The sequence below is a fragment of the Pelodiscus sinensis genome, chromosome 5, assembly GCF_052426305.1.
Source record: "Pelodiscus sinensis isolate ZL-2025 chromosome 5, ASM5242630v1, whole genome shotgun sequence".
Lineage (NCBI taxonomy): Eukaryota > Metazoa > Chordata > Testudines > Trionychidae > Pelodiscus > Pelodiscus sinensis.
Genome location: NC_143056.1, coordinates 126807534 through 126830203, shown reverse-complemented (window position 1 = coordinate 126830203; position 22670 = coordinate 126807534). Strand labels below are relative to the sequence as shown.

General features: G+C 56.3%; 1 protein-coding gene across 5 annotated transcripts in view; it reads right to left on the bottom strand.

Moving 5' to 3' along the window:
* MYRF (myelin regulatory factor) overlaps positions 1-22670 on the bottom strand; it is a 103491-nt gene that overhangs the window by 58108 nt on the left and 22713 nt on the right. For 4 of the 5 annotated variants that reach the window (XM_075928474.2, XM_089778751.1, XM_075928475.2 and 1 more), the window contains exons 2-4: positions 6807-6894; positions 4764-5099; positions 1541-1602 (exon numbers count right to left, since the gene is read on the bottom strand). In XM_075928474.2, coding sequence (XP_075784589.2) covers positions 1541-1602; positions 4764-5099; positions 6807-6894 — 486 coding nt within the window. Of the gene's footprint in view, positions 1-1134; positions 1407-1540; positions 1603-4763; positions 5100-6806; positions 6895-22670 lie in introns of those variants that run through there. The other variant, XM_075928477.2, reaches the window with a different exon arrangement.

Below are 22670 nucleotides of genomic sequence, written 5' to 3'. Positions count from 1 at the left end.
GGGGGTCACCCAATGAAATTAACAGGCAGCAGGTCTGACATCAACAAGAGGAAGTACTTTTCCCACATGACCCGCAACTGACCAGCAGAACTGTGGCCCAGGGACGTTGTGAGGACTGTAACGGGCTCCAAAAAGCACTAGAAACATTCACAGTGGATAAGACCACCCGAGACTATTAGCCAAAATGGTGAGGGAGACAACTTCACACTCAAAGCAATCCTAAACTTCTAACAGAAGCTAGGAGCGAAAGACCAGGCTGAACCACTGCCCTGTAATGTACATTCCCCATGAAGCTCTAGTATGGGCCACTGTCTAAAACAAGATGGGCCATAGCCTGATCCCAGGTGGCAGCCCTTCTGTTCTTATCCTCTGCGTCTCAAGGGAACAGTGCTCTCTAGTTTTCAAACGCTTCACCCCACAGCAGAGGACGAGGTCAAGTCAGTTACTAAGACACGCCCCAAATCCAGGCTCAGGAGTCTTGCTGAAGGCCCAGTCCATGCCAAATCCAGGGTAAAACAAGTGAGATTTCCCCCCCCTAAGGAAAAAGAAAAAAGAGCCGATCGAGAGGAGCTCTCAGTAGCTGCCTCTTCTGCTCGCATGAGGCGAAGGTGCTGCTGCTCCAGCAAGGAGAGAAATCTGCCGTCCCTGCAGCAAGTAGCCCGGCCTCTTTGTTATATTTAAGGAAGGGCCAGGAGGAATTCCAGGGATTTTTTTAGTAAGATAAACAGAACTCTTGACCTCTTCCATAGAGAAAAGAGAAGGAGCCGTTCCCAGCCTGGACTAGGCTGCAGCCTGGGAAAAATGGGTGCCACTGAGGGGGAGGTGGGGAAGCTGGCATGACCCCTCCCTCTCCAACCATCTTCCACCCAGACACTCCGAGTGCTGCCATCAAGACACGGAGAACGTCACCATTGAGGACCCAACGATATCCACCCACTTCCCCTTCCCCCCCACACTCACATACCAAGCCAAATGGGGCAGAATGGCGCTGACGCCGCCGTCTAGGGGGAAACAATAATCTTTGGGAGGGGCCCCAAGTTTCCCTCACACGGATGCAGAAGGGAGGCAGAGAGGTGCCCCCGTCGGACTGGCAGAACGCCACAGAGGGCAGGAGAAGGATCAGCAAGCACTTACCGCAAAACGGAGAGTTCATTAGTGTCTCCGCAAGTTGGGTTTCATTTCCAGGAGGTGCGCTTGCGCCCTGGCTCTTGGTTTCACACCCCTGCCGTGGATGCTAGCACACGGGGGCTGGCAGACTCCATTTCACACCCTGCCTGGGTCCGAGTCTCTCTCTTCCTCGCTGCATGTGCGCGGATCCGCACCTCCACCCCCTCTCCTGTTCTCTTGCACTCCCTCCCTTTCAAAGACCAGCCGGAGAACAATAGGTGAAAGTCTAGGGATATTTACTAACTGATAATCTCTCCACGTATTGCAGCCGTCTGTTTTCCCCGTCTGATAAAGATTTCAGAGCCAACCACTTTCATAAAACAAAGAGGGGGGAGGCTGGGAAGTTTGGGCTTTTTTTTTTTTAAGCACTTACCATTCACCTGCTGGGGGGAGTAAGCTTCTGATCCAGAGTCCGGGGGAGAGTCGGGTAAAGTGCTGGAGAGCAATGGAGAAAGAGAAGAGAAGGTCACGCCAGAGCAGCTTCCAGCAAAACGGAGCCGTTCACTTTGCTCCCTGGGACTTCCAGACGCCAGGGTAAAGCCCATTCAAACACCACCATGGCTAACCCCGCGGCCCACAGTGACTCCTGCTGGCAGAGGCTGACACCCATACCCATACCCTCTCTCCTGCCCCATCTTTACAGCCCTCCCTACTATTAATAGAGGTTGGGACTGAAATAGCCATGAGTTGCCGCACAGACAGTTCTGCACTGGTTCCCTACAGCCGCAGCTCCCAGCCAAATCCTCCACCCACCATTACCTACATAGCCACAGCCTGGGACAGGAGTAGCCCATCCAGCCTCCCTTGACGGGACAGGCATTTCATTCCACAGCCAGTCCCCTCACCTGCTAATCAGAGCTTCTCTTTCCAGCCCGGGTCCAGTTAAAGGAAGTGTCCAGGCCCCAGAAAAGGCTCATTGATTTCACCCCTGAATAAACAGGAGAGCCAGTTCCTCTGGATTGACACCGGCAGCATGGAGGGCAGGATCTGGCCCTAACTCGGCGAAAGGGAACCCAATAGGAACAAGAAACTCCATTGGCCTGAAGCAGCCCACCATGTGCAGGAATAAAAGGGTCAACAAGAAACTTCCTGTGGGCAGAGGGGGCAGTTGGGGAGTGATCTGGGGAGTCTCTGTCTAATTATTTTGCCGTACCCCATGAGGCTAAACACAGGCCCCATGCACTGGGTCACTTCACTCCTTTAAACACCACACACAGACAAATCCACCTGGAGCTTTTCAGCATTCCCAGACCTTCATGAAAAGCTAAACCTCTCCTCCCCAGCCACCTTCGGAGACAGCCTGGGAAAACAGACCGGCCGAGGAGCGCGCCCTTGAGGTCAAAAGACTTGGTCTCCGTCAGAAGTTCCAGAGAACGTCCTGGATAAACAAATCTAGCACCAGAGACCCAGCTGATCTTACAGGCCTGGGTGCCGAAATGCAGGCTTGGGGGCAGATGTAAGCGGGCTCAGAGTGCGTTGACGCAACAGGGATTGACACCAGCATAACCCTGTAGCATAGCGAGGGAAGGGATTTTTCCGTCACTGTAGGAACATCGTCTCCAGGAACAACAGTCAGAACCTCGGCAGGAGCGTTCTTCCCTCCACCTTGCTGCATCTAGGCCGAGGGTTCAGTCGGCATAGCGACAGTGCTCCCAGGTCTGGATTTTCCGCACTCGTGACGAATGCGGCTGCCCAGACTTAAATGTTAAGTGCAGACCGAGCCGAACACACCTTTGGGGCAGGGTGCAAGGGAAAGACTATTGCAGGGAGGTAATGGATTCAGGAGGTCGGGCCAAAATGCGGTCGCGGCCCACCCCTGAGACCGGCTCTGTTGGCGGCCCCGGGCGACCATCCAACTCGCTCGCCCTTTGGTCGCCAAGGCACCTCAGGACCCAATTCAGCGACTTGGGCCTTTTGTCACCGCAATCCCCTCAAAGCAAAGGGACCAGCTAGGGAAGGGAGCTGTTCACCTCTACGACACTGGCTCCACTGGGGGACTGGGTGACTCAAAGGGGTACAAGTCAAAGCCACCGTTGGCTCCATCAGCCTCGTTGACCCTCTGCACAGAGGGCAAAGACAGAAGGGGTCCACGCTGGACTGAAGCCGTCTGCAAGGTAAGCCCCAAACATGACTGAGGGCCTTTGTCAGGCTCATGTGTACGCAGCAAGGGAAGCCTCAGTGCCAATCCCCACACTGGGACCCGAAGGGGAATAAACGCCATCCATGATTTTCTTTACCCCCACCTTCGTCAAGAGGATCTTTCCAAGTTCCTCCAGCAGGCCAAAGCCAAGCCACTGGCCACAGAGGAATTACACCAGGTTTTAATTTGGCCCTGAGCCTTCTCAACTCCATGTTGGTGTCACTAGACAGCATGAGGTGGAGGAGAACACGAGAGCGTCACAGGTGTGCACAAACCTGAGACACCGGCTAGGCCTTGGCCTGCGCACTTGAGATGGCTGCAAAAGGAATCCAGCCAGGCCACCTGGGCCAGTGGTGGTAGGTGGGGGAGCTCTCCAGGATGGGTCAGGTACCTGTGCAGCAAGTGGTTGATACCAGGCTGCCAGGTGGCCGTACTGAGGGAGGGAGCATGGCTCTGTCGATTTCCATCGACATCTGACATCTCCCTCTGCAAGTGGTGAAGAAAGGGTCTCTCCCTTGAAGCAGCGGTGGCTCCTCCCAATGGGACAGTGATTACAGCTGCCAGGAATTAAATCCCGCCTCTGGGATTTAACACATTCTCCCACGGCGAGAGCTGCCTCTACCCACCCCTCACTCTCTGGGCAATCCCAACCACCAAGACAGCCTCAGCCCCATTCCCACCCAGGACCTGCACTGCAGCCGTTGGGTTGGGCCCACTGGCGGGACTTGGGAAGATCCCCATGAACAAGGCGGGCTATAGAAAATCATGGGTTCATTCCCATCCAGCCCATTGAATAGCAGCTGGAGGGTGATGCCTTTGAATCCCTAATAACCTCAGCTTCAGTCACACCGGAGAACTGCAAGTGTCTCCCAGTCCGTTTGAATCAGCCAGCCCTCAAGTCGGACCAGGAATTGCAGCATCTTCCTGGGTGCACATGGTCCAGCCTCAGAGATGCAGAAATTCCAGTTCTCCTCCTCCATGCAGGAGGCGAGCCTAGAATCCAGTACAAGTGCAGATCCAGTTCAGGGTCTATGCCCTTCCTACACAGAGGGTGAGCTACCAAATACCAGCCCCAAGTAGTTAGGACACCAGACTCCATGTCTCTCTTTCCAAGTCAGCTGCCACCTTTCACCCAGGAGAGCCCAACAGCCCCTGGAATGAAGATTTTCTCAGGCCGAAATGGATTTCAAATGTGTCTCTGTTCCTGCCTGAGATGCTAAAAGATTCTCCCATCATGCACTGCTCCTGCTCTGCATGCCATGAACCTCTTTGGTCTTTGTTTTAATGCCATTTGCGCTCCTACAGCTATTTCACCTTGCCCCATGCAGATCATGAAGGCCACAGCCAACGCTCTCAAACACCAGCACCCCTCGAATCAATGTTTAGCCACCTTAACGCTTGTGGGACAAACACAGCAGCCTTCTCCACCCCTCCTCCCTGCCTCAGCTGCACCTACCCAGGTGCATAGGAGGCCTTGGGCTCCGATTTGATTGGAGGGACCACGTTACTCAGGCAGTGGCCGCCGAGGTACCCCTTGGGCACCACCATGCCATTGTTGTTATTGCAGTTGAGGTGAGCGCTGTAGCTGGGTCCGCAGGGGTTGGCCAAGAGAGGACCATGACGGCCGGGGCCTTGGCTGCCTGGGGCACAGAGATGGAGGGCACCACCGGAAGCGGGGTTGGTCACATGAGCGGCGTTGGAGATGGAGCTGGCAACGGGGGCACCGACGGCGGCAGAGCCGGAAGGCTGGGTGTGCGCGTAGCTGGATGAGGGAGGGATGTCGGGGAAGCAGCTGTGGGAGAGAAGTCGAGAACCTCAGAAGGGTAACTGCGCCTTTCGGCTGCCCCGCAGCCCGCCTGCCCCCAGTCGCACACCCGCCCCCGGGAAGGAGGCACCTCAGCCCGACGACACCAGCAAAACTGCACCCTTGGGCTCAGGCACACCTCCCCTCAAGCCCCAGGCTGTGGCATTGATTCAGGCCCCACTGGTCTTCCCCAGAGGGTTCCCAAGCCAAGCCGGGCCAAACCCAACTCTGTTTCCTTCACCAGATGTGCCGAGAGCACCCCGCTGCAGGCTGCACTCGGCTCAGTGTCACACACACCAGCTGGGAACCTCTCAGCGTGCCGGTGCTCCACGGCCAGCACCAACGGGGTCTATCGCCTCCCTGCTGGGGGGGGTGCCCTCCCGCCGCACTGCGTAGTCAGTGTCCCCCAGCTTGGGCAGGGAGCGCACCCTGCAGCTATTAGGGAAACACGTCACTTTCCAACACCCTCCTTGCAGGGGAACTCACTGCATTTTGTTCCCAGAATGATGCCCCAGTAGCTGTTCTGTCAGCACAGGGAGCATTCGTTTGAGCTCCCTTGTGCCAGCCGTTTCCAGTCCTATCCAAAGGCAGCAGAGGGTGCTCCAAGGAGTTAAAGCAGCAGTGGGCAATAACTGGCCATGAACTGGACATAATTCACCAGGATTAAGGGGGGAGAAGGGGAATATGATAGAGGTCTATAAAATCATGATGGGTGTGGAAAAAGTGAATACTTGTTCCCACAATATAAGAACTAGGGGTCACCAAATGAAATTAATAGGCAGCAGGTTTAAAACAAACAAAAGGAAGTTTTTCTTCACTCAGCTCACAGTCAACCTGTGGAACTCCTTGCCAGAGGATGTGGTGAAGACTAGGACTTTAACAGGGCTCAAAAAAGAGCTAGATAGATTCATGGAGGTCAGGTCCATCAATGGCTATTCCCCAGGATGGGTAGGAATGGTGTCCCTAGCTTCTCTCTGGAAATGGGTAACAGGAGAGGGATCACATGAGGATTACCTGTTCCATTCCCTCCCTGTGGAGCATCTGGTATTGGCCACTGTTTGCAGACAGGTTACTGGGCTAGATGGCCCTTTGGTCTGACCCAGTACGGCCGTTCTTATGAACCCCTGGTGGGCCACTGTCACTATATTTACCTGGACCTCCATTGGATGGGCAATTGCAGCTCCCATTGGCCACGGATCGCCATTCCTGGCCAATGGGAGCTGCGGGAAGTGGTATCCCAGTCCGGACCTCTTCCTGCCGCTCCCATTGGCTGAGAATAGTTATCCGCGGCAACAGGGGCTACAAGCGCCCATACCTGCAGAGGCGTAGGTAAATACAGCAGTAGTAGCCTGCCAGGGCTAAGCCTCGTGAACTGTTGCTGTCATATTGCCTGTCCCGGAGTTAAATGATTCTTCCCTGATCCTCGTCAGGAGGAAGGAAAGTAGAAAGGGGGAAGCAGGAACAAAAAGAAGGGAGCTTGGGGAACAGAAGGAGGGGTCAAAACTGACGACAGTAGCACAAAGGAACTGGTAGGGGCTCTGAGAAAGACAGCGAGAAGAGGCAGGGAAGCTATTTCCGAACAAGCCATTGCACCCCTGGAAAGGAGAATTCAGCTTCCCCCCAGGAAATCAGCCACTAGCTCTGCTCCCCATCGGCAGCCCCCACCACGGGGCTGCCTACAAACACAGGACTTACATTTCTGGCGAGTCTTCCTTGCTGATGTACTCTTCCAGAATGCTGGTGTCGATGTTGGAAGGTTCCAGGGCACCATTAATGTCATGGCCTGCAGGAGAGAGGGCGAGAGCCCTGAGAAAAGGGACTGACAGCTCCTCCTACAGCCCCGGGCCCGGCTGTCCAAGGAGGAGAGACTGAGCCACTGACCCTCATGCACATCAGCAGCTCATGCTAAATTGTACTGACTGCAGGGCCCCTGGTGGGGCCGAGCCTGGCTGCTTGGGCGAGGGTTGCCGGGTGTCTGGTATTGAACTGGACAGTCCGGTATTTTCGCCTCCTGTCTGGTAAAAAAATTCAGAAAATATCAGACACCTAAAATGTCCGGTAGTTTCTGATTTTTTTCCCAGCCAGGAGGCAAACATCCCAGGTGCTTACCTGGCTCCGCAGGGGAGCTGTCCCGCCCGGTGCAGGGAAACAACATGGCAGGCAGCTGCCAGCAGCCTGTTAGGACCAAAGAGCCTCAAAAGCAAAGTGTTTCTTAAAGGGGCCACGCTTCCCCCCCCCCCCCCCATAACAACCCTTGGGGTCCTTTTTTCCTTTTTTTCCCCTTCAACAACTTTGGTCTCCCCCCCTCCTTTTTTTTTTCCCCTCAACAGAATTTTTCCCAGTGTTTTTTTTGGGGGGGGGGCGGGGGGGGGGGAGTCCGATATTTTTTGTTAAACCATCTCGCAACCCTAGCTTGGGCTGTTGAGCCCTCTGCTCCAAGCCTCCTGAGAAATGCGGATGGCAGCACCTGGCAGTAATGTGGGCCTTGTTAGCATGAACTGCAGGAGTCACCGGGGCACTGGAACCATTTGGGTAGTGGGGGTGCTGAGAGCCACACTGTAAACCCTGTATATCAGGAGTGGGGAACCTAAGGCCCAGGGGCTGGATGTGACCCCTGGCTTGCCTGGATCTGACCCCCAAGGCTCAGGGCTCCCCCCACCAGCATTTGGGAGCCTGTGTCAGCCCTCATTTCCCCCGCGCGCCCCCCCCCCCACACACAACGTTCCCCTGTGGGGGTGGAGCACACAAAATCTACAGGTTGGACCTCCCTGGTCCAGCACCCTCAGGACCTGACTGGTCTTGGATGAGGGATTTTTATGAACCAGAGGAGGTCATTTCAGCCCCCCACCATCCCCTATCTCCACCAGGCTTCCTGGCTCTTCCCACAGCCCAGCTGAGCCGTGCACCAGCTCCTAGCCTCTCCCCAGCCCAGATGAGCCCCACAATGGCTCCCTGCCCCTCCCCCATAGCCCGGATGAGCCACGCACCAGTTCCCCCCCCCTCCCACAGCCCTGCTGAGCCACATGCTGGCTCCCGTCCCCCCACCCTCCTACAGCATGATGGGAATTTCTGATCCTAGAACATCCGGGGTCATGCCGGACCACGGATGTTGCTGGACCAGAGAATCCCAGATTTTAGAGGTGCAACCTGTGCCCCCCCCAGGCTCTGGTGTGGGAGGAGAATGTGGGGACTGTCTTTCTGCTTCTCAGTCAGGGGCCACGTCCGTGACGGTTTGTTTTTTGTGCTTCTCACTTGTGTGCGGCCCCCGACCGATTCTTCTGTGGGTCAGCAGCCCCTGACCTAAAAAGGTTCCCACCCCAATGTATATGATGGAAACTACTCCAGCCAGGGGTTGCAGTAACTCCTCAGCACCTCTGGGAGCCACTGGCTTGCCTGGGCCACCTGCCCCAGTGGAAGAACAGCTCTGTGTGGGCTGCAGGAGCCCGTGGCTGGCCTGAACGCTAGTGCCCTGCAGCAGGGCCGTGCCACATGGGCTCTGTGGGTGGATTTGGGAGTCTGCTTTCATTCCCTCCCCATTGCACCCTTGCCTTGGTTTTGCAGAATTTGCTGAAATTTCTCCGCTGCTGCCATGCAAGATCTCAGCTCCCCTCCCACGGCCGCCTCCCACTCCTGCCAGGGCAGCACTAGATTTTCTTCCCCTTTCCCCTAAAGGGCCCCCCCCAACTACCCCGTTCTGTGGAAGCCAGGCTGGGGTTCAGCCAGAGAAGTGCTTTCTTTATCTGCCTCGCTGGAGTAGGAGTGTGCGGCCCGCTGGGGCCTACGCCAGCCCCCAGCGCAAAAGACACTGCCAAGAAAAGGGAAGAGCAGCCCCAGCCCTCTTCCCGGAGCTGGGCTCGCAGAAACAGCCCCTCCGGAACGGCCCGATCCCTTGTCCAGCAGACGCGCCCGCGCGCACACCCTAGCAAAGACCACCCGCCCCCTCCCCACGCCGCACTGCGGGGAAAGGTTAGCCAACGAACCGCAAACGTGAACCAGAGGGGCTTCAGCCAATCAGATCTTTCCCCTGCGAAAATCCCTTTCATACCAAGACAAGCAAATCGGCAGAAATAAATCCAGCTAGGAATTTTGCCAAGCCAACGGGGCTGGGGTGGGGGTGGGGGGTGGGGAATCTTTTCCTTGGTAACCCAGGCCTGGGTAGGGATTCCATTGTAACACACCTAACCCTTTGTGTACCGCACACTTCAGCAGCGGGTCCCAGGGAAAGTGGGGCCGCGTAGCCACAAAAGCAAGCATCCAGCTTAACACATCGCACCTGGAGGCCCCAGCTCCCTCAGCCTCCAGGCCAGGATCCCTCAGAAAAGCAACAGGCAGGACAACTGGGTGCAGTGATGAACAGGCATTTTCACAGAGGGGACGGGGGGGAGGTGCACAGGGACGTTGGGCTTGGCCTCCCCCCCCCATCCCATTCATGGCGGAAGGATCTGCCCCCTCATCCTGCTTCGAGACGGGCACCATGCCGGTTGGAACAGCAAAGCAGCGGGTGCTTTGTGGTTCTGGCGCCCCTCGAACGGACAGCGTTGGCTGGAGCAGCGCCGGCAGGTGCGGGAATGCTTCGCCCAGCGGCTTTTCCTCTACCAGACCCAGAGCAAAACATCCTCCCCTTTCCCTCATGCTCCGCTCCCGAGTGCTCCCTCACACCACTCTGGGCCTGCCCACAGCACCCCGCCACTCCAGCCCTGCTCCTCTCTCCTGCCCGGGTGCATCCCAGCCCTGCCCCGCCAAGGTTTGCGACTGCTTCTCAGGCCATAGCTCTCCGCTCCCCTACTCTCCAGGGCCAGTTCTCTCTTGGGCCAAGACTTTCCGTCATGCAGCCCCATGGGCTGACGTGCCACCCAGAGAGCCCTAGCCACACAAGCCAGGGTTTGACTCTCCACAAGCCAACGCACGAGTCCCTCTCCCAGCCCCACCCACAGGCGACCCTGAGGGGAGCTCTCTAGGTTGCAGGTTTCAGCAGGTCCCTTCCCAGGTCAAAGTTCTAAGACGCAGGAGAAAACTCCCGCTTGGAGGGCTCACATGCATCCCTCGGGGAGGGACGGCCGCCATGCTGTAGTCTAGCCTCCCCGGCCTGGCTGGTCTCTCAGCTCGCACCTTCCCAGCCACCTTGCCTGCAGGGTCACCTTCGCAAAAACCCAAGCCAAGGGTGCGTGCGATAAGGCGCGTCAGCTGAACGGCTCTGGGGCTACAACAGAACTGATAACGGCTGCGGGGTGGGTGGGGAGGGGCAGTGCTTTACCTACTAGCAATAAATCCAAGGAAGGACCTCTCTCAGCAAGAGGCTGGAGGCCTTTGAGCCCACCGCAAAAGGGACGGCGAGCAGCTGGGCTCTGAAGCCGGACACTCCCTGTCCCCAGCTGACAGCTGGCACAGTTCTTTGCAGAGCCAGTCCCCACATCCCACCATTTCTGATCCCTCCTGGCCAGTGCTGCGAATCTCCTCCCCTCCATCTTCAGCCCTTCTTCTGGTCCTCTGAGTGCCCCTGTTCGTCTCTGTGGGGCAGAAAGTATCTCTGGAATGTCTTAAGAGCATCTCGCTGCCTGAAAACGGCTGTTCAGTAGGGACTGTTACCAAAAGCCAGCTTAGGTGATTAATCAAAAGCTAATACCTCTCTTTCGAGTCACGAGCTCCGAACGACGTTCACACAGTGCCCCTCCTCCCCTCGCAACGGGGGATTAAAAGGGAGCAGGGAAGCCACAGAAAATGGACCTGCGAAGCTGAACGCCCCAAAAGGAGACAGAACCACCCATCTCGAAGTCCCAGTCAAAGGGAGAGGGAGCAGCGCGCAGCAGCAACCGGTCAATGAGCTCAGATTCCCGTTGCTCAAAAGAGAAGCGCTACCTCCAACAAACACCATCCATAACTCTCAGCCGCACACACCCAGGCTCCATAGACCACTCCAGAGTCCCCCCGCCACACACCGTTCCAGAGGCTGCAGTGCAAACCCTGCGGCCTCCCCAAGCGTCTCCAAAACTCAGTGACCCAAATTCTGCCTTCAGCCACCGTTCAGTGAACCTGCAGCGACGCTGCCGACCTCAGCAGAGTTGCCTTGCGCCTCCCATGTTAACATGAAAGCAGAATTTAACTCATCCCTGAGCCATTTCAAAAGCTTCCCGCTTCCACACCCTTCTGGGACTCCCGCCCTTTCGTAATCCTTTGCAGTCACTCTTCCCGCCAGACTCCCCAGCCTTCAGCTTGTGCTGCTGGGTCGTGCTCTGACCCAGATACCCAACGCCTCCCCAGAATGCTCACTGGCACTGCCTCCCTTTACACCCTCCCAAAGCCTCCCTCCACGCTCCAGAATACCCCTGGAGGCTCCATGGAGTCCCCCCCGCCCCGTTCCCTCCCCAAGGGGCTGGAAGACAGTGTGGGGAGCCACACAGGCACAGTTCGCTTGGGAAGGATGGGATGGGGTTGGTTCCTCACCGGAGGAGTCGGGAGCTGGGAGCGCAGAGGCCCCTGTACGTGGGAGAATGTCAGGAATCCCACTGTTTGGACTGGTTTTCTCTGCCTTCCCCAGACTTCCCCACTCGATCAGCTTCCGAACGGAGCCTGCAGCGCCCTGCCCACCTCCTTTGTGTTTTCAGCTCGCAGCTCATCTCTAGGCACCGCGAGGCTCCCAGGCACCCGATCAGCACGCCACAGGCACCTGCTTGTGCCACCCGGCTCTGGGGACCCCGAAGGGATCCTGGGGACCCTCACGCACGTCTCAGCTCCCCGGATCCTGTGTGAAGCGAGCGCCTGAGGACTGTGGTGTTTTGCTGCTCGCTGAAAGGGTTAACAGCGCCCTTCCCCTTCCAGTCATTGTATTTACGGGTCTTGGAGATTAAACCCAGAATTCACCTCGAGTGATAGGCTGATAAGTTTATGGCATTTCTATTTATAACAGTCCCTCCCCCGTCTATACTTGCTCTGCTGCCTGTCTTCTAATCACCCATAATCCTTCCCAGGTCACCAGAGGGGTGGGAGGTAGGAGAGCAACTGACAGAGAGCAGCATCCTGGGATGCCTTAATGAGAACCAGATGTGAGTGCTTGGAGAGGATGACAAGGTCAACCATTTTAATGGGCTGCTGCATTTCAGCGCGGGGAACGAGTGAGCACGAGCAGAGCTCCCCAGGGCGGGAACTACAAAGAGAGGATGCCAGGCCAACAAGGGGCCGCAAGCATCCTGGGGGCAACGCCGCCCCACGTCAGCGTGGGCTGAATTCCACTCTTGGTTACGCTGCTGTCTCAGAGCAGAATCCGGCCTTTGAGGTCCCATTGCTGAGCTGTGGAAACCAAGGAGCAGAGACCCACTTTGGGTGGCGTTAAGAACTGACCCGACTCACTGGCCAACCCAGAGCCGGACCCTGAACAAACCTTCCCAAAGCGTCCATGCAGGTTGGCCTTCTCCCCAACTGCTTGCTGGTGTTTAGGGGGCCCCCGCCCCATGCGCTACCGGCGCCAGCGCGGTGAGGTACCAAGGGCCGGGAGTGAGGCTAGCCGCAGGGAGGCCAGCGGGCTCCTGCGAACACGCACAATAGGTTGTGAAATCAGCCTGCTGGGCTGTAGCATCCGCACATTCCCAGCGCCGGGCTCCGCTGGCAGCCCCCCGCTGTTTACACTTCCCGCCCTGCTGATTGGCCGGGGGCCTGGCTGTGAGTCTGAAGAATCTACTGGAGAGATTTCTAACCAAACACAGCCTAAGCCTGAGGAGCTGGGGGCTTGTGGGGGGGCGGGGGAGCAGCTACGCTCCAGCTCCTCTTCCTCATCCCCTGCCACCCTGGGCACCCCTCCTTCCAACCAGGCTAAGCCCCAGTGGGCCCGACTGCCACAGCAAAGGCTTGTCCCACACACAGGCCCTCCCTTAAGGACACCAGAAACACATATGTTCGAACAGCTCCAATACCCCCCAATGCATCCCCACCAAGTGAGATGGGGGAGACAGGGATGAGAGGCAGCATCGGGGACCAATTCAGTTTTGCCCACTACGGACACGGGACACCCAGGGAGTCGGGGGCGGCACCGATGCCCTGCTCCCCCTGAAAGCTCATGCCCAAATAAATCTGAGAGTTTCTAAGGTGCCAGGAAACTCCAGGGATTTTTTGAAGATACAGATGGACACGGCTCCCGTCTGGGACTTCTGTCCCGCCTGTGACATGAGACACATGGGCCTCAGATGAGGGCCCTACCAGTTGGCTCAGGAGACCAACCCAGCCAAATCTGCTAAGGGGACAGACAGACTAAAATAGACACAGACAGACACACTCTCAACTCTGTGCGGTGCTACAGGGTCCAGCCCCTTTCCCTGGGACCTTTGGGGGTTTGATCAGTCGCCTGCCCTCCTTCCCAGCCACAACCCACGCCTCCCCCCCGCCCCTCCCCAAGATATGCAGTCCAGCATTCCTCGTTAATTATGCCCTTTACTACCTGACTGTAACATTAACCAGTCACTCCCAGGAGAGGTGACTCCTGTAACCAGAGCAGGAGGCAAAGCTGAACCCCTCCTTCCCCAAATGCTTCGGAGACCACCCCGGAGCAAGACCCCCTCTGCCCTAGGAAGGAGCCCGGCTGCTCCCTACACACTCCGAGCCTCAATACAGGAGTGAGGAGGGCAGCCCAGCGGAGCAAGAACTTGCCTCACTGGTAACCTGAGCTCCCACCACCTCAAACACACACAAAGCATGAACTCCTGGGTCACTTTCACCTGGGACTTGCCCTTAGCTGCCCCTGCAGGACAATCTGCTTCCCAGGATTGCAGGGATTTCCTGCAATAATTCCCCCAGAAACAAAAGGGCCAGACCCATGGCTGGTGGAAACTGATGTAACTTCAGGGACGTGAACTGCTTCCAAGTCCACAGAGCTACTCGGATTCACACCAGCGGAGGGGCTGGCATTGCTTCAGGGCCCAAAGCGCCCCCACAGAACCAGAACCACAAGCCCAAGCCCATCTCTAGAAGCCTGCCTTCTGTTTTGTCCCCTAGGCATCACATTCTGCACAGCCTGCCACAGAGATGGGCCTCTCTTCCCCCAGGGTGCGGAGCCACACTGCTCTTCCTCTGGTCTCGCTGCAAGGTAGGAAGCTCCAGCCTTATCTTGGGAGGGGGGGTGTCTGAGGTGCACCCCACAGGAGCACCCATCAGACCCCAGGCCAAAGGCACCTCCAAGCCCCCTGCCCTTGTTTCATTTTGCAAAGGGGCAAGTGAACAGACTTGAAAGTCTCATTCAAAGCCACAACAGCCTGACGGCAGAGAGGCCGACGCGCCTCCTCGTACTGTCCAACTTCCCCGGAGCGCCTCTGTCCCAGGACATGCTGGGCCACAAGCGGATCCCCGCCTCGTGGGAAGCAGCACTTCCCCGCGCGCAGTCCTGGGGAATAAAACACACACAACAGGATCAGAACTTGGCCCTTGGCAAACGGGGGTAGACACGGGCATCCCTCCACCCACCGCAGATGGAGCGGCCGGTAGCGTCTGCTTTAGCAAGCAGGCTGGGAAGCTCAGAGGTTCCTGCCTCCAGAGAAAGCTACGGGAGCAGAGGAGGGAGATTTTCGGGACTAGATGCACAAAAGGATCGTCAATGGCCACAAATTTATCTCACAGACAGATGCCTCTCGGGCAGCGCAGCACAGCGTCCCCTAGAGCCGGGCAGCAGAGCACCCCAATGACACCTCTCCCGGCACCGAGCTGCTGCACTGAATCACGCCCACCTTCTCCTACCTGCACGACAGCGCACTCCCTCTAAAAGTGACAGAACCAGCCCCACCATCAGCCGCCCTAGTGTGGGGCCCGCTGAATCACCAGCAGCCGCTTGCACTGTGCACGTGCCCTCGCCTCCAAAACAGTCCCCCCCCCTCCCCGGGGGAACGTAACTTAACATTTCTTACAGATACCGTCCTATTGCAACCCGGGGCCCGCCAGCTCTCGAAATAGCTCCCCACTGGCTTTTGCCGCAGCTCAGCCGGCTCCAGGGAGCACCCGCGTACTTTCACCCCCTCCAGCCACCACGCACTCCTGACTCACCAGCACAACACACACGCCCCAGCAGCATGCAGCACCCAGCTTACAATGCCAGCCCCGCCCCGCCCCCACCCAGCGCCGAACCACCAACGTCCCCCGCGGCAACACGCAGGAACGAACCCTCGACCCCACCGCCCACTGCAACGCAGCAGGAGTGAGCCGTCGCCTGCTGCCCCCAGCCCCGTGCATCACTTCCTCCTCACTGTCGCCCTCCACTGCACATGCCCCCTGCCTCACTGACGGGTCTCCAAGGCAAGCGTTTCCCTAGCACCTCCCAGGACCGCATCCTGCCATATCCCGGTGTTCCCCACCAGCTTCCCATGCCAACCTGGCCCGACTTAGCTTGCACTCTGGCAATCACAGGGCCTCCTCCCTTTTTAAGCACAAGATCACTTTTTGAATTTAAGTCAGGCCAGAATCTACCTCAAGCCTAAATACCCCTGCCCTGTCCCTTCTCCAAGGCCCCAACCCATTGCCGAGGTCCCGCCCTCCTCACTCTGTGAAGACAGGGGACAGAGTAACATCAGTGCCCCCTGCCTCTGTCTCCCCCACGCTGTACAACAAGCAGGCGGCTCCCAGGCGGCTGGCTCTGGGCAGGAGCAGCAGGGCAGTGCAGGAAGGGGCAACTGAAGTGCCAATGCTGGATTATCCCCCAGCCAAACCAGCCAGGATCACGTGTCAGAGGCTCCAAGATCTTCCGGTAGATCCCGAGATCCCGATCTGCTGGTGGGTGACCACTGCTCTACACACTGAGAAGGCAACTTTCTCTCAGCGATTCCTGGTGTTTCGTTTTGCTTGGCATGGTGGCTTGCCGGCCTCCTGCCAGTCTCACCTCCTTGCCATCCCCTCCCACCAGGTGCTGCGTGGCTGTTCCTAGCGCTCTGGACAGCAGGTGAGCTAAGCCGGCCTGCACTGAGGTGAGCTGGCTTCCCCCGGGCCTTTGGAAAAACAGGGGGAGTCGTGAGGCATTTCCCCACATCACAGTACTGGGAGCTGCCCACTCCTTCACGGGGCTATGAAGCTGTGCAGCCGGAGGGCACAAGGCACAGTGAGTGGAGATGGGCAGCCATGCAGAAGAAATGCCCCAACCAAGCCCTTCTCCTGGAATCTCCCCCTCTCCCTGTTCCTGGCCACTTCTCCTCCTCCTCCCGCCCCTGCACGGTCTTCCCTCTCCCGCTTCCCCCCCGCCTCTCTTCCCATCCCTTCTCCTCCTCCTGTTATATCCTACTGCCTCCTCTCCACCTCCCTGCCGCTCCCCCAGGCCTCGTCCTCCATTCCACTGGCCTACCCCTTCCTCCATCCAGCCTCTCCACCCTTCTCCTAGCCTCCCCTCTGCCAGCTGTGAGCATTGGCATGGATGGAGCCATTGTCCTCCGGGCACGGGGAGGGAGGAGGAGGGGGAAGGTGTGAGGGGAGACACAGTGGAGCGTTTGTGCATGTCCATGCTGCTCTCCCTCCACCGCCGCCGTCAATGGGCTGCTTGTCAATTCATGCGCTAAGATGGCGGAAATCGCAGCTCACACACAAGTGCTGCCATTTGGCGGTGGCAAAGGCGCCTGCTCGGGAGGGCACATTGGCCTGTTTGTGCAGAACCCGGGTCGCTGCCACGGAGAAAACGGCCGGTCCTCCCTCGGGGGGCTATTGGGGAGGGGGTAGGCCAGCAGGGCAAGACCAGGGAGCATTCCCCTCACTGGAACCCGGCTCACTTTCCTGACCGCATCATACCCAGCGCGGCGCCAATGCCAACGTAGCCGCCGTATCACACCAGCCCACAATCGGGCACCCCCAGGAGGTGCACTGATGAGTCAAGTTGCGGAGGGGTGGGGGGGGTCTGCTGCCCTCCCACACCAGCCAGAGGACCCCTGGCCATGGGCCAGTCGCAGCCCAGTCCCATCCCTGCCCAGAGGTGCCCCAGGCCAACCACAGCTGCACCTCCTCTCCCTTCCCCGGACCCAACCCGCTATGGGGCAAAGCCTCTCCCAAATATGCGTCTGGCATGCCCTATGCAGTTCCGGGGTGGCTGAGCCGGGAATAGGGCACCCAGCCGCCCCGGAACCTGCACAGGCCATAGGGTTTTAAAAATCATAGATGTCATGATTTCAGCTGCGTCAGTCAGACATTTCAGTGCTGTAATTGTCAGTATTCCGGCCCAAAAGGTGTTGTGTATCTGTGTTGGGCGGGGGGGCGTAGTTTGCAAGGTTATTGGGGGAGGTTGGTGTTTCTTCTGCGCTGCCTTTAGAGCTGGGCAGCCAGACAGCGGGAGCTGCTGGTTGGGATCCCAGCTCTAAGGGCAGAGCCGCTGCCAGCAGCAGCACAGGAAGATGGCATGGAGTGGTACTGCCACCCTGACTTCTGTGCTGCCACCTGCTGAGCTAGGTCCTCAGTCAGCAGCCGCCACTCTCCATCTGTCCGGCTCTGAAGGCAGCAGCACAGAAGTAAGAGCAACATGAATGTGGTATTACCACCCTGGCAGCCCTGCCTTCTGAGATGGGCACCTGGCCAATAACCATCTCTCCCAGTTGCCCAGCTCTGAATGCACCACAGAAATGAGGGTGGCAATACCACAGCCCCAGAAAATAACCATGTGACCCCCCTCCTGCAACTCCCTTTTGGGCCAGGACCCCCAATTTAAGAAACTCTGATCTCACCCCATGAAATCTGCATAATGCAGGGTGAGAGCACACAAAAGACCAGACTTCACACTCCGTGACACATTTTTCATGGCCATGACTTTGGTAGAGCCCCACAAGTAATTTTTGCTTGTAAATTGTCCATTATGTACTCTGGCCTTCACAGAACAGAGAAGGGAAACAGCTCCTGCATTGGTGATATTAAAATGTAAATAGATATTAGACAGATAATGCAGATCCGATAGGACAGTGCTAAATTCATTCTCTGACCTCCTGGTGCATTTTACGTTTCACTTCACAGAAGTGAGTCATCGGGATGGACTTAAATGAAGAGAGGAAGATGCTACCAGCATGGCATGAGGGCACTGTGTGCACAAGGGGCAGGAAGGAAAGAGGCACAGAGAAAAATGGGGTAGAGGGTAATACTGGGCTTGGCTAAGTGGAAGGCTTTGGCCAGTAAGCAAGAGAAGAATTATCCAGAGCCTTGAAGCTAAGGAAAACGTCAACTCAATGCAAGAAGCAGCTAGTAATGGGGTTCAAACAGGGGAATGATGCAGTCAGAGAAGCAGATGAGCAAGGTCACAGCAACCTTCTCAATAAGCTCAGAGCGCAGGGCACAGAACAACTGAGGAACAACAGAGTAGGTGAGAAATGCCCCGGGCATAGAAGAAGGGTCTTTGTTTTTAAGGCGCAGGACAGAGCGATGCTCTACAAGGAGAGCTGGCAAGACAAGTGGAGAGGAACAGAGGTTCTGAATCTGGATGGCATGAAGGGAAGCAAAACTACCAGGAGAGAGAGAGAGAAGAGAGGACCCAGGGGAAAGATCAGTCCTGTGTTAGCTGCGTGGAGTACAAATTGGTGGGAGCCACGAGGAGTAACGGTAGTTCAAATTCGGATCTCTAATTCGAACTACCTACTCCGTGCCGCGTGTAGCCGCGGGCACGGAGTTCGGACTAAGGGGGATTTAAAAATGGCTGCGCCCGGGAACATGCAAATGAAGCTCAGGATATTTAAATCCCGGCCTTCATTTGCAACTCCAGTTGCCCTAATTTCCCTACCTAGCTCGAACTAACGAGCTAGCGTAGACGTACCCTGACTGAGGAGAAAGACACTCCTCATGCTCCCCTCCCACACCAGAGCCTGGGGGGCCCAGGCTAGTAGATTTTGTGTGCTCCAGCCCCACAGGGAGGCAGCGGAGGGCTGGGAAGCTTTGAGCCTCAGGGGCCAGATCCAGGCAAGCCAGAGGCCGTGTCTGGCTCATGGGCCTTAGGTTTTCCAGCCCTGGTGTAGAGACAGGGATGCAGGCAGGAGAGTGGGGATCACAGGAAACTGGGAAAGCTACCTGGGAGAGGAGTGACTGGGTTATTCCCTCTCTGCACGAGAGGCTGGGCTCAGGGAAAGCCACCTTTGGACAGCTCCCCTTTTTTTTTTTAATTATATCCCCATTGTCTCCCGCTCCTTGGCTGGGCACAGTCCAGCCACCTCCCCACATCAGCCGCCATGTTCCAAGTACCACAGAATTTTCCTTCCCCGGCCCCTTAATTGTGCCTTACAGGGGCCTCGCCCTCAAGGACCCTGTGGTTTCGAGCTCCAGGAATGGCTGTCCCTCAAAGGAGGGAAGGGAAGAGACTTATTGTACTCCTTTCCACAGGCACAATGTACGCACACAGACTGTCAGGCCAGGTACCTGCCGGCACACCCATTCAACATACTCCCCTTCACAAAGATAATGTTAGTACATAAGAACGGCCATACCAGGTCAGACCAAAGGTCCATCTAGCCTAGCGTCCTGTCTGCTGACAGAGGCCAATGCCAGGTGCCCCAGAGGGAGAAAACACAACAACGAATCCTCACATGACCCCTCCCGTGTCATCCATTTCCAGACAAACAGGCTCTGAACACCATTCCTACCCATCCTGGCTAATAGCCATTGATGGACCTAACCTCCATGAATCTATCCAGCTCTTTTTTGAACCCAGATCATCCTAGCACCTCAGCTGAGGAAAGCTCTCACAGTTCATTGTCAGCACATGGCTGCACAAAACAATATTCATTTTTCCCCTTAACTCTGCCCACCGCCTTTTCTAGAATTTCCTGTTCAGCTATTTCTAGTCTGGCTTCCTCAGCAAGTGTCTCGTAAAACCAGTGTCAGCCAATCTCTGATCCTCTGGAGACCACAAATGTATGCCACTCTCTTCGGGAGCAACACTCACTTTCCCCAGGACAGCCAGGCAGGGGGCAGTAAGAGTTGCTGTAGCCAGATGGAAAGGGAAATCCATCAGGGTGGAAGTATCCCAGTGACAACACATTTAAACTTGGCACCGGAAAAGGCAAAATAAAAGCCCGCGGGGAATATGCAGTGAAAAATAGATCAACCGTCTGGTTTTGCATGAGTAGCACTAGGGATGTAAGCAACTAAGCTTATTGGATAGTCGACACGCTAGCCAACTAGTCGCTTCCCCCCCTTGCTGCTGCTATCACAAAGAGGCAGCAAGGGCGGGGGAAGAAAGGAGTGGTGCTGGATGCAGCCTGCTTAAAATCTGGTTCCTCCAGCTCCATGGGATGGGGTAGAGGCGCAGCTGCGGCGTTCCAATTTTGAAATATTCAAGAGTCCCCACTGGGGCTCTTGTACATTTCAACGGCAGAACACCATATTAGTCCTTATCGACTAATCAAATAATCGATGGAAATCCCACCGACTATTCGATTAGTTAATCAAAATTTAACTTCCCTAAGTAGCACTGAGGGGGGCACACTGGGGCTAGGAGGGGGAGAACCTCTGGGAACCCGCAATAAGGCTGGGGACTGGGAAATAATTTAAGAGAGAAGAAGGGTGAGAAGAAGCACCGACAGCAATCCCATCACACCAATAGGCCTGACCCCACTCCCTTGAAAGCCACTGGAGTCACACTGCTCCCCTGGTTCAGAGCAGAGATGCAAGGGAGGATAGAACCCTTGACTGCTGGATCAACTGTTCAAAAATCCAGCTCACGGCAAAGTAAACCACCATCTGCTGGCAGGCCAGAGGCTGCCGTGACGTACATTCAGGGGTTTCAATCCAGATCCTAATGGCCACCCTCCACAGCCAGCATGGAATGGCCATCTTGCTGGCTGACTCAGGGGGGTCTGAATGGACCATGGGGGGTGAGCTCTACTCTCATGTTTGGAGAGGAGGCAACAGGGAGGAGTGTCTCCCACACTATCCCTCCCCTGCAGCTTGTCCAGCTCCTTTCGCCAGTCGCTTCATGTTTTTAGCATTTATTTTAAGTCCTCGAGGGGGAGGGCGGTAAATGTTTGAGCCAGTTGCTCAGCTTTGCTGGCCGCCTATGCAATGCTAACCAAGAGTTGGGCGCCAGGAGGGGAGTGGGAAGGAAGGGAAATGACACAAGCAGCATGAATCATTCACTCATTAGACCTAACGAGCTATTCGATCAGTCCCTTTGTCCCATTGAGGGCGGAGCAGGGTTGGGCAGAGCAATTTCATTTTCCACGGTTCCGTGCAGTCTAGCTTCAAAATGTCCCAAGTGTCGGGGCTTCTCCCACTTCCGCAGAGAGACCCATGTGCAGCCTACGATAGCTCACTGTCAGGGTGCTACTCCTGATATCCCATCTGAGCAATCCCTTCCCCAGTTCCATCCCCTGCTCCTACTGAGGCCCCTCTACTAAATAGTCCTTCTCCCTCCTGGTGGTTTGCACCCTTCATATTCAATGCACGGGGCTGATACCCTGAACCACCCAAGAAGCAGAGAAATCGGTAGCTCTACTAGCCTACATTTCTGCTGATCAACAAAGGGTCATGAGAAGAACAGAACCGTCTTATGTTTTCATGTACATTTGTGCTGATCAACATCAGGCCATTTATCGTCTTTTATCTAAACCCCATTAGTCCTAATAAATCAAACTTTCCAGTCTCTGGTCCTTTCTGTGACTCTTCGCCATGAGTTATCAACGGGACTTTGGGATTATTGAAAGTATTACCCTTATCCCCGTGCTGCCAGATTCCTCCTAATTAAATACCATCAGCAACACTCCCTAATAAGAGCTCTCACTTTCCAGCTCAGCAACAAAGGCACTAAATAGGAACAGAGCAGATACTGGCCTCTGTGAAGTCCCCTCTCAATGCCTCCTTTTATTATGATCCATTAATATATGGTATAGCCAGGAGCAATTGGTACCCCTGTGGACTCAAATAGCTGATGCATCATTCAGAGAAGAAATCCCTCCCCGCAACACACGATAGTCCAGTCAACACCAAGAAAACCTTCCCTGGACATGTCAGTTCTACCCAACCACCATCCCGCATCAAACCTTCCATGCCTGAGCAAAGCTCAAAGGAGCTAGTCACGGACCAAGTACAAGCCTATCGAACTGACGCTAATATTCCAAACCCAGCACAATCTGGATTCAGGCCAGGGCATGGAACTGAAACCACTTTAGGGGCACTGATGGATGGTCTCCTCCCGTCAACAGATGGAGGGCAGGCATCCATTCCTATCACTCCCAAGCTGGACTTTTCTGCAGCATTAGACCTGTTAACCAGAAGACACGGGTGTCTCCCCTGAGTCTAGTGGCAAGAGCGTGAGGGAATGCACTAAAATAGGAAGAGTTCTTGGAGGAACACACCCAAGAAGAAGGGATGGAAAACTGCACTCCCAGTCACTCCCTCTTTGGTGGGGTCTGTGATGGGGTGCTTACCCCCCACTTGCCCAGAAAGAGTTAATGCTGAGAAAGAGAATGGGGCTGATTAACCCGGCAAGCCACAGCGGAGGGGAATCAGGTGTCCACGCAACCCCCTGACTGAGGGAGGAACCCAGGCTGGGGAGGAGTGAGCTGGGCTGGGACTGCAAACACAGGCAACAGGAAGCAAAAAGGGGGCTGCTGAGAAAGTCTGCAGTTACTGCCTGGGAGAAGGGAG